This window comes from Balaenoptera acutorostrata, chromosome 8, assembly GCF_949987535.1.
Source record: "Balaenoptera acutorostrata chromosome 8, mBalAcu1.1, whole genome shotgun sequence".
NCBI classification, from domain to species: Eukaryota; Metazoa; Chordata; class Mammalia; order Artiodactyla; family Balaenopteridae; genus Balaenoptera; species Balaenoptera acutorostrata.
Window position 1 is genome coordinate 67,918,683 of NC_080071.1, and position 12,300 is coordinate 67,930,982.

The window sequence follows — 12,300 nt, forward strand, 5'->3', positions numbered from 1 at the left end:
CTGAGCCTGCGCGTCTGGAGCCTGTGCTCTGCAACAAGAGAGGCCACGATGGTGAGAGGCCCGCACACCACGATGAAGAGTGGCCCCCGCTTGCCGCAGCTGGAGGAAGCCCTCGCGCAGAGGTGAAGACCCAACACAGCCCAATAAATAAATGAATAAATAAATAATAATTTAAAAAAAAGAAAAATTACAGATAATTTTTTAAAAAATTAGACTTTTGAAATAATAAATTAGAAATAAAAATAAAATAACAGCATTTTTATTTTAAGACTTAGTTTATATCCACTAGCCTCATTAAGAAGCTGATAGCTCCTTTGCATAATTTTCACCATGGTATGAATCTTCCTTTCATGTTTTATTTTTTAATTTAATAATAAATCATATAATTATTAATATAAGTATTTCTGATACTAAATTACACCTAGTTCTTTTATGGTACTTAAAGCAAAGAAGCCCTCACTGCAATTTTATTTGAAAAAAAAATTAGATGCGCACACAAAATAATATTCTAGTAGCTTTTTAATTCTAACTGCATCTTTAAAAGGAAGGATTCAAAGAGAAATGTAAGCAAAATAAAGAAAACAAATGCTGTTCCCAAAAGAGGATTCATAATATCTATATTTTTTGCTAACATGATATAATAAATTGCTAAGGATTATAGGAATTATTATATTAATTACATTTAGTAAAAAATTTACCTTATAAAAGCTGAGATACAGAATGACTCATTTAGGGGAACTTCCCTAGCGGTCCAGTGGGTGAGACTCCCTGCTCCCACTGTAGGGGGCGCGGGTTCGATCCCTGGTCAGGGAACCAAGATTTCACATGCCGTGCAGTGCGGCCATAATAAAAAAAAAAAAAAAAAAAAAACACCAAAATGACTCATTTACAACATGAGTAAAACTTAAGCTGAATTTTATGGATATCTACCAATCAATCTTCCATGCCCAAACTATATGTAGGGTCTTTCACTCTTAAAATGTATTGCAAGGGCAGTATGGAGCTGAAGACTATAAAATGTATAAAATGGAAGGTATATTAAATATGGAAGTACTTCTGTAGCAAATGGTATCACTGTTTTTCATTTTTAGAAACATTATAAAACTTCCTGGAAAGCTTTTTCCCTCATTCTCAGGTTTATAGTTCCCTTAGTTATGAAAGTTTGATGTTATCTAAAAATGTATCCATGATTTATTGATTGTACTCTAATAATGCTTAAGAAGAAAAAAGAAGCTATAATACTTAAAAGATCAAAACAAAATAAAAACAAAATAAGCAAAGCCAAATTTAGAAGCAAAACTATCCCATTGACACCTACCTCCTGGAAATGCCATTAGGCAGACATTTTCGGCTACAGGATTTAGAGGAGAGGGGTGATGACGTTGGGGACAAGTTGAGAGGGGCAATCAAACTGCTGATGATCTCAGTCAACTGTGCACTCTGCAACAAAACAGTAAATCTTTTACTACTGCTAAGCAAGGAATATGGTTAAATCTCAGACCTTTAGTGCCTATTAAAGTTTAACTTCTCATGAAACAAGTAAATGTTTATGTTTTAGTAAATATTTTACTCTACAAAGACAATTTACACCATTACTGATTTTTCCATTATTATAAATAAATCTACATTTTAAAGTACTCCTTTTTTTCCATATGCTTTTTTGCTTCAGTTCTTTTGTCTACTTATCCTATCCTCTAAAACATTTAAGCTCAGCTGATAGAATCTACATAAATATTTCCTTTGAGGCAGCCAAATTAATAATAACAAACTCATAGCTGTAATTTATTAAGTGCTCATTATGTGCCAGGCACTATACTAAGCACTAAACATAGAATATTTCTAATCTTTACAACTAACCTGCAAAGTAGATAATATTAGAACTACTGATACTACTATTATTAAAATCAATTACAGATGAGGAAGCTGAAGCAAAGACAGGTTTAAGCAGCTCGATCATGGATTATAAAATTGGTAAGAAATGGAGCTAGGATTCAAACTTAGGCTTGAATCCTATACCATACTGCTTCTCAATATTTTTCCTAATTCGAATATACCAGTTTTTTCAGGTACCCCAAATTTTCATTGACCCTTATCCTAAACTTATATGTAAGATATTTGTAATATACAATAAATATTATATTATTCTCAAAACAGTCACATACAACAATTATAATAAGCATAAGCCACATCAATGGAAAACAGTACACTTCTACAAAAGAATGACAACATTTTTCATTACACATGTAATCCATCATAGTTCATTGTAGAAAAAAGGGAAAGTATGAAGAGGTTTCAAAAATGAAAAGAAAATAACCTGTAATCATATTTCACAGAGAAAGCCATTGCTAATATCTTGGTATATATCCATACCCCAAGAAAAAACTTTTTATTTTGAATATATGTGAGCATGAGTGTATGTACAACATGCACACATGCACACACACATCCTTTTAAGTAAATTATGCTGCATCAATTTTCTAAAATCTGGTTTTCTTACTTAATATAGTGTGACTATATTTTAAAAATATATAGACATATTTCACTGTTTTATTAACTGAAAGATATTCTATTCTAAAATAGAAGGGCATATGGAATAATTATTTTGCAACTCTTTATTTATATGAAACAAATAACATGCTATTAGAAATGAGACTAAAGAATATGATAGAGATAAATATAATATTTGAACTCTTCAAAAAGTCTTCCATGAAAAAGACCCTGAAATGTTTTCACCACTTATTTTCTTGAAAAATAATACATATCTAATGACTTTATTTTTTAAATTATTACACATTTTTAGATTAAAGTTAGTTTTCAAAATCACCAATACATTCTTTATCCATCTATCAAGTATTCATTAATTTGGTCATACAAAGAAATTTATAGAGTACACTCTTCTCATTGTTCCACCTCCAAAAATATCTAAAAATCTTCTTAGCCATTGGAGGTCGCTAATCAGTATGTGTGAATAACTGGTCCAGAGTGACAGCATCACAACCAACCTCCAGCTTTACCATAACAACCACCCCACTCCTGCACAATAAAACCTCATATACTTGAGTCCATATTTGGGATAGAAAATTCATGGTAAAAATGAATATAAAAGTAAAATTAGGGGAGGCATAATTTGAACTCTGAAAAAAAAATAATCAATTTTAAAAGTCAAAACTCTTACTAGCTATTTATAATAAGGTTTCTAATGTAAATATACCAGTGTGAAATTTATTTTAAATTATCTGAAGTTCTAAAATAATGTCACCTTTCAATTTATGAACAAAATATGTTATCTAATAATGGAAGTATGCATTAATACTATGAATCAATGTTATTTTTTAAAACACATATCAGTCTACTACCCAATAGTGCCTTTATATCTTAACTGCCAACTCTTCAGTTGTTTTTGAGGAACATAAATAAGTTTGGTAAGCAAAACATTCCTCTAACAGTAAATTTAATCAAGTCAAAGGATTACCTGATCTATATTCAAGTTCCACTATGGTAGGCAAACAGTTATATACCAATAGATTATATTTTAAAAAATGTGTGTAATACCAGGCTTGCCACCCCTTCTTCCATTTACTCACCCCTAGACTGTCTTCTTCAATGAGTATTTGAAAACAACTTAATTTTTAATTGGCCTATAAAAACATTATTAGCATATGTTTCAAGAGCACATTACCTGTTCACAGGTAATTTATAAATGACCTCTACAAGTGATTGGTGTTGCCCCTTTCTGCATCCTTTTCCTCTCCATGTCCAGAGCCATTAGTATTCTCACAACTCCTGGTTCCTTTCCCTCCCAAAGCCTCTGACACTCCTGTCAGCAATGGGACTTAAAATGAACATGATACCCAAGGCCACCTTCATAGGTGAGCAACCTGTGCAGTAACGTGGGGCTGCACTCAGAAGGATCCCATGTTTGGTTAATGCTCTGCTGCCACTGGCTTAAAACTTAAAACTGTTTTTAACAAAGGGCTGTGCTATTTTGTCCTGGGCCCAGCAAACTAGCCAGTTCTGATGTGAACTCAGGTCCAACCAAACAAACTGGTGCTACCAAGGAGAAAGAAAAAATACAAGAGGGACTTCCCTGGAGGTCCAGTGGTAAAGAATCCGCCTTACGATGCAGGGGAAGCGGGTTCGATCCCTGGTGGGAGAACTAAGATCCCACATGTTGGGGGGTAACTAAGCCCGCTCGCCACAACTACTGAGCTTGCATACCTCAATGAGAGAGCCCACCTGCCCCAAACTATAGAGCCCATGCACTCTGGAGCCCACAGGCCACAACTACAGAGCCCATGCACCCTGGAACCCATGCCCTGCAACTATAGAAAAAAAAAACCCGCACACCACAACTAGAGAGAAGCCCGAGCGCCGCAAGGAAGAGACCGCGTGCCACATCGAAAGATCCTGCGCGCCTAAACGAAGACCCCGCGAGCCACAACTAAGACCCAACACAGCCAAAAAAATAAATAAAATACATAAATAAAATAAAATAAATATTAAACAAAAAGAAAGAAAAAATACAAGAAACCTCTTTCCAAAGGATAAGTAGTGACCTACAGGTAAAAAGAGTCAAAGATCTGACTGATCAAGTGCTCACGTTATTCTGTGTGAAATAACTAGGATCAAACTGAAAAGGTACTGATCCTAAGGGATGAGGGGAGGGGAAAAAAAAGAGGGAAGAGGAATATAACGAGTATTGATTGAAAACACCACTTATATAGGAAAGTGCATTCCAGTTTAACACCAGATAATTACAAAATAACTTTCTGAATTATAAAATATTCATAATAGTATTTTGACAATGCGTTGGAAATTGGAAAATTAAGAAAAACTCTAGGCAATTGCAAACTTAACAAATATGGGGTGGGAGAAGTTACTCCACATTCTGACTTACCAGGATTAAAACAGTAGTAATCTGGTACTAAATTATTTCACAATGTATGTCAGAAAAACAACAACAACAACAGAAAAATTAAATATGGGCAGGGATGAGAATACATATTACCCACTGGAATAATGTGATCATGCAGCTGTGGTCCCAACTGAGTATATTCTGGCAGATTCAATATGGTTGCAAGTTAACAAACTCTTAGAAAGCCAGGTTTGTTTAAGAGCCACCAAAGTCTAAATTAAAATAAATGGCTTATATTTTTTCTATTTCCTTAGTTTTTCGATTAATCTGCTTACCAAATAAAATATTTTATTTATATTACATTCAGTATTTTAAATGTATCTAAGTTTTTGCACATTTAATATTTTGTAGATATTAGTATCAACATAATCAGCTTTCAAAAATGTCTTACTGCTATTTTTGATTACGTTCACATTGGGCTAATAAATTTACTGTGATTTGCAGTGATGTGTTTTCCTATTCAAGTACAAGTTATGACTCAATTATTCTTATTTTATGTAATGCAGTTGATATTTATTTTTTTATAAAATACCTTCATATTGTCTATTTCTATACATTTGATATTTTGGCTATTATATATGTAACCTCTTCTTCATTTAAATTTTATAAATAATATGAAATAAATTTTAAATATTAATCTTTTTTTTTTTTTTTTTAATTTTGAGTTGTTTAGCCAAAGGCACTTTATAGCTACTTTATTTATTTATTTATTTATTTTTTGGCTGTGTTGGGTCTTCGGTTCGTGCGAGGGCTTTCTCTGGTTACGGCAAGTGGGGGCCACTCTTCCTCGCGGTGCGGGGACCGCTCTTCATCGCGGTGCGCGGGCCTTTCACTATCGCGGCCCCTCCCGTTGCGGGGCACAGGCTCCAAACGCGCAGGCTCAGTAGTTGTGGCTCACGGGCCCAGCCGCTCCGTGGCATGTGGGATCTTCCCAGACCAGGGCTCGAACCCGTGTCCCCTGCATTAGCAGGCAGATTCTCAACCACTGCGCCACCAGGGAAGCCCCTTAAATATTAATCTTGCAAAAAAAATGTTTTGATTTCAAAGGATAAATATAGGACAGAATAATTAAATTTCTGGAGTCATCCATAAGAGGATTTAAATACCAGGAAAAGCTTTGGAATCAAAGTAATTTATTAGTTTATTAGACTCTCTATTTCCACGATCATTTTTTAATGAAAGAATCCATATTCTAACGTTATCTTTCACTAAAACTTTCTATCAATAAATTAATCAAACACCCCATTCAGATCTATTAATGGTACCACTGTTCTTTCCCCATGAGAAAAGTCCAATGATGAGCTATTTTGTTAGAAAACAAGATTTTCCAACCCTAGTATAAATGAGTTATCACTCTATAGCTATGTACCAACACTTTACATATTATATTTATTTATTTAATTTATTTTAATATTTTAAAAATTTATTTATTATTTGGTTGTGTAGGGTCTTAGCTGTGGCTGGAGGGCTCCTTAGTTGTGGCACGTGGGCTCCCCAATTGTGGCATGCATGTGGGATCTAGTTCCCTGACCAGGGATCAAACCCAGGCCCCCCACATTGGGAGCGTGGAGTCTCAACCACTGTGTCACTGGGGAAGTTCCACATATTATATTTAAATAAACTTAATTATATCAATATTATAATAGAGACTATATATACTAAATATTTTTATTGTATTTAATGTCAAACGGCCAACTTTAATAACCAATATCTTAAGCAGAGACACACGTTTATTTGAAGAGTTTATAAAATCAATTAAAAGTCATTTTGATGCCATTCACACTTTACTCTTACTTCACATTACCTGTTTTTCTATATTGCGAAGAAGTAGTGTAGGGCTACTTGGTGACATTTCAAAATCTTGCTCTGGTAAAGGATCTTGACTCTCCTGAGGAATCTGGGGATTCCCTGTAGTGTTTAATGAAGCAGCTTGGTCTGTGAATTGGATTTGCTTTTTCAAAATGTCTTTTGGAAGTCGACATTCTTCTAGGATCACTATCCCCTAGACAAATAGCAATTAAAGAGTTGCAATGAAAACAAATTGACTGCTAGATCAACTTTAAGATTACAATGCTCTCGAACCATGCTTTTTATTATTCCTTGGAAATCAGAAAATAGACATTTGGAAGTACAGTTTAACTCTGTAAAAAAGTCACTGATTTAAAACATGTGCAGCTAAAATAACGTATATTTGATGGGTTAGGCTTGCAAAATATTGTCACAAATTACATACACGAAGTTATTTTTCTTACTGGTTTTAGTTATTAGCATTAAAAGCATGATACATTTAGAATAAAGTAAAAGGCTTATATGCAGAATATGAACATTTCTGACTAAAATTTAGAACATTTTCGGATATAACCTTCTGATATTTTGGTCACTAGCATTTCCACTTGAGTTCTGTATTTAAGCACTCCTAATTTCATAAATCAAAATACCAAAGTTACAAACATCCAAACAATAATCTAACTTTATATTAACTTCTTTCAGAGCACTCTAAAGAACCCCAACCCTGTTGCTGCCAGCCAGGGTTGGCAGGACTGCACCACTGAGAAAAAGTACTCTCTAGGCCAAAGTTCTCATTGCTTACAGAGTAGACGAGTTATTAATAAAGACACAGGTTTTCAACTTTGATGGAGTATTTTCTGAAATGTAAGTAACTGGAGAAATGAATAGGGATCTAGCTGCCTCTGTACTCCCTGCCTACCATTCATACACACACATTCCTCAACTGGCTTGCTGAACTTTCCCCACATTCCCTAGCTTCTTCACTCCAACTGTCCTCACCCTGAAGTCCCTCAGAAGTAATGAAGACAGGAGAGAAAGGGGAAAAAGGATTGCACAGATATGATCTTAATGGTTTCACAGTTCTCGTCATAAAATTTCTTCCCTTCCTACCCCTTTTACTACACTTCCCCCTGCAAAGAATAATACATATTATTATTAAATATATGTGTGTGTATGTGTGTGTGTGTGTGTGTGTATATATATATATACACACACTTTTTTGGGGGCAAAATGTCAATAAGTTCCTATAGGCTAGTTGGAAAGGTATTAAATGCCTAATGTGGCTAAAATATTATATTCTTGGAATGAAAAATAGACTAAAACATTAATATAAGCATAGAGTATTTCAAGATGGGACAAATTAAATAATTGCTGTGGGCTAGCTTATATCATGTATAAGTACTATACATAGGATGGAAACCACCTATAGATTATATGTCATATATAAGTAGTCTTAGTTTACACTGTAATTTAGAGAATATATCACTTTAGAATTAACATATTCAGATATTGTATTAAACATACATTTTATTATTTTATAGTAATATATTACAAATGATGCTTGGTAAAAGTAACATTTCCTTTTTTACCTATACTTGTAACAGTGCTACTAACTTTTACAAAGATAAAAGGACCCAACTGTTGATCCCATCTCAACGACTATTTTCATAGAATGCACAAATACAGCTGTCAAGAAATCTGAATAAATATATTTAAAAGAAGTTTCTGTTTCACTTGATATTTTAAAAATTAAATTAGACTTGACAGACAGTATCATCAATCCAAAAGCTCTTGAAAGTATCTGAAATGTCTACCCAAAATTTGTACAAGTCTCTAGTAGGTTTTTTGCAAGTATCTATATACAAAAGAATATAAGTTTTCACTATATTAAATTAATTATAATTCTATTTGGTTTGATTACAGTTTATATTATGGGCCAGGCTTCTGTGAATTACCCTGATTTCATAATCCCTACTTACAGTATTGTTTCTATGCAAAAATTGATTCTGAATTTCAAAAAAGTAGTATAAGAATACTACCTTTTTATAAGTAGGAGGCCTGCTATAGTTAATTCATTGAAGAATAATATTTTAAAGATTCAACAGGGGAGACACTCATAGTCAACTTCATAACCTATTTTGTTCTCTCAAACTGTTGCCCTGGACAAAACTCTCACAATGTAAGAATGGCCCATGATTTTTCTCTGCCATAACTGAGACTAGAGAAGAAAGGGAAGATTAAGTCCTCTGGAGACAAGGCAGAAATAATTCCTCTTCTTAAAAATCAGGAAAAGAATATACATGTGTTGGGTCACCATGATGTATATTATACAGTTTTGTTTGTTAATTATAACTAAATTAATCTGAATTCTTTAAAAGATCAAGAAAGTAGTCTAATGATAGATAAAATAAGGTAAATAACAAAGACATAAAATTTTTTTAGAAGGATGAGTTGTGTTAACTGAAACAAGTGAAAACCTTAGCATAAGATGAAAACAAATCAGCTGATCAGAGAAGACAACTATTCCTGATAATAACACTAGAGAGATCCCCACCTCCACTCCCAGGGTCCTCATAGAGATGACATAGTGTGAAAAAATAAACAATTGCCTCAGTGAAACAGGAGGTAAGGGGGAAGGGCACAACCCTTAAAAGAATGACATAGCCATAGGACATGACAAAAACTGGTTAGAACCAGCTAGGTCCAGGATGGTAGAATATTCGACTTCCAGTGGACCTTGAGCCTCATCATAGCTCTTTTTAATACATTAGCATGCTAAATGACACACCCATCAGCGCCATGACGGTTTTGAGGCCAACCATAAAAGGTCAAAAAGTGGACAGTGGCCCTATTCCTGGAAATCTTCACCCTTTCCCTGAAATAGTTGGAATAATCCACCCACTCATTAGCCTATGAAATTACCCAGCCCATAAAAACTAACCACGCTGTATTTCGGGGACTCTTGCCTTCTGAGATGCCCCACACTCTGTCTGTGAAGTGTGTTTCTCTCTAAATAAATCCACTTCTTACCTATCACTTTGTCTCTCACTGAATTCTTTCTGCAATGAGACATCAAGAACCTGAGGTTCACTAAGTCCTGAGACCAAGTGTGCTCTCAATGAAAAGATCGTGGGTTCAAGTCCCAATCTGGGTCCGGCCAGGTTTGAGTCCCAGCCCATGGGTTCAAGTCCCAGTCTGCGTACTGTCTGGGTTCGAGGCCCAGCATGTGAGTTCAAGTCCCAATCTGGGTTCTGGCTGGGTTCAAGTCCCGGCCAATGGGTTCAAGTCCCATTTGAGGTGCACGGTTTCCTAAGCAACGTATTTATTATTTATATAAAGTCATCAAAACTAATTTTAAGCAAAAACTTAAATGAAAACTTTAAAACAAAATGTACAGTTTAAGATGTGGAAGACCCTATTATAGGATAACAAAAGAAATCTAAAGGGGAAATCATTTAATATAGGATAGCCAGTCTCTCTAACAAAGAAAAACTATTTTAAATTTTTTTCTGAAAGTGAGAAGAAGCTGTTGTCTCAGTAAAAGCTGGAGCAGAGAAAAAGAGAAATATGGCAGTTGTAGTGTGTTGACAAAGCTGTTGCAAGAACAAGGTATGGTATGTTGCTAATACCTGCTTTCTTCTAAGAATTTAAGCAAAATTTAGACCACCTGGAGTGTGTCAAAGAAGGGGCAAATGACACATTTTAGGTCATTTGTCCCTTATTTTACACTACTAAAACACTGTGTGTTTCCCGACCAGAGACACAAAAGTAACACTTATTTAAAAAGGCTATTTATAAAAGAGCATCTCAATTTCTTTCCCCTTTCCTTATCTCTAATTTAACTGAGAAGAAAAGTTTCTTTTTTCCTTTCAAGATACATTAAATAAAAAGTTCTGTCTCACTTAAAATGCATTAAACCACTCTTCTCAATTTTTTAATTACAATAACTCAAGAAGGTATTAGAGCAAAAAAGTGTTGTTTTCCCTATTCAATACAATAATAACTCAACTAAACAGCACATAAATAAGCAATTAAACATCTTAATTTCTAAGAAAGGTAAGCAGAAGCTATCAAAGTAAAGAAATATTGTATTATGATAGCATAATTATAATGATATCTTCCATAAAATAAACATAATATGACTCTTAAGGGAACAAAGGGCCAGAATCACATCTAGCCTGAAACAAGAAAAAAAGTAAGGCTACATAAATTATTGCTGGAAAGATTTATTTCCTTAAAATAATTTATTACAAATAGATATTATATAAACATATAATCAAACTTCAAAAAATGTTTGAACAACAAGTATAAAGCATTGCTTAGAACACAGAGAATATTAAAATACCCTTTCTCAAGTCAAAGCAAAATGAACCAGACTGCCTAGATTCAAATATAAAACTTAGTTATCAATTCAACTAGGAACCCACTTTCTTGGAAATTTCCAAATTGCTTTAAACTTGATTTGTTCTTAGAACTCTACTGGCTTTTATAAAAACTACTTGTGACATCTTTCAAAGAAAATCATCAAAGAAAACTATCTGGTGATCTTGAGAAGATTGGGAGATCACTACAACTTAAGGCCCAGGTGAAGACAGTTAAAAAGGAGAAAGAGTAACTGAATAGGAAACTTCCATCAGGAAACTATTCCTGAACACAGTTGCCTCAAATCCAACAGACAGAATGGGTAAGCCTAAGTTTCTATGTCTAAGTTTCTACCTTCCTACAGACATCACCACCAAATTTTACAAAGCATTAAACAATATTCATGACTTCCTAGCTTCCTCTCCCATCCCTGCACAGCTCAAAGTTTCTGCTCCTTTGAATACATACTAATTTGTCATTCCTAAAACAGATCATGTCGTATGCCTTCAAAATTTAAGGAATCCCTTTTCCAGCTCCATAGGTTCATTAAGCAAACTACTATGTATCCTCCAAAATCATACTGAGGCATCACCTCTTTACTGGTGTATTCTCTGACCTGCAAACCCCTAATGACAGAGTGAAACATTCTCTCTATGCCACATCTATATCTTATTAAAAACACATATCATTCCACATATTGCATTATATTGTAATCAACGATATTTACATGCTCTATCTCCCCTACCAGAATATAAACTCATGATAGACAGAATTTAAAATTCACTAACATTTATGGATGTGCAGACCCTAGGTGGGGTTAGGCTAACTACATGGTTTGAGGACTCTAATTCCTTCCCTTCTCAGCTATTTTGTTTCAGACCAGTCACCATCAACCTTATAATATTATCTCCATTATGTCTACAGTTTCACCATGTAGAATACAGTTTCTCAAAGGTAGAATTTTTTTTGTTTTTAGATTCCACATATAAGTGCTATCATATGATATTTGGCTTACTTCACTTAGTATGAGAATCTCTAGGTCCATCCATGTTGCTGCAGATGGCATTTTTTCATTATCATTCATCAAAATGATACAAATGAACTTATACACAAAACAGAAACAGACCCGCAGACATAGAAAACAAACTTATGGTTACCAAAGGGGAAAGAGGGGGAAGGATAAATTAAGAGTTTAGGATTAACATATACACACCACTATATATAAAATAGATAAC

The 12,300-nt window shown here is 34.2% G+C and overlaps 1 protein-coding gene across 9 annotated transcripts in view; it reads right to left on the reverse strand.

Moving 5' to 3' along the window:
• Positions 1-12,300, reverse strand: part of KANSL1L (KAT8 regulatory NSL complex subunit 1 like) — a 157,057-nt gene that overhangs the window by 86,289 nt on the left and 58,468 nt on the right. For 8 of the 9 annotated variants that reach the window (XM_057550808.1, XM_057550807.1, XM_057550802.1 and 5 more), the window contains exons 4-5: positions 6,720-6,917; positions 1,319-1,440 (exon numbers count right to left, since the gene is read on the reverse strand). In XM_057550808.1, coding sequence (XP_057406791.1) covers positions 1,319-1,440; positions 6,720-6,917 — 320 coding nt within the window. The remainder of the gene's footprint in view (positions 1-1,318; positions 1,441-6,719; positions 6,918-12,300) is intronic. The other variant, XM_057550809.1, reaches the window with a different exon arrangement.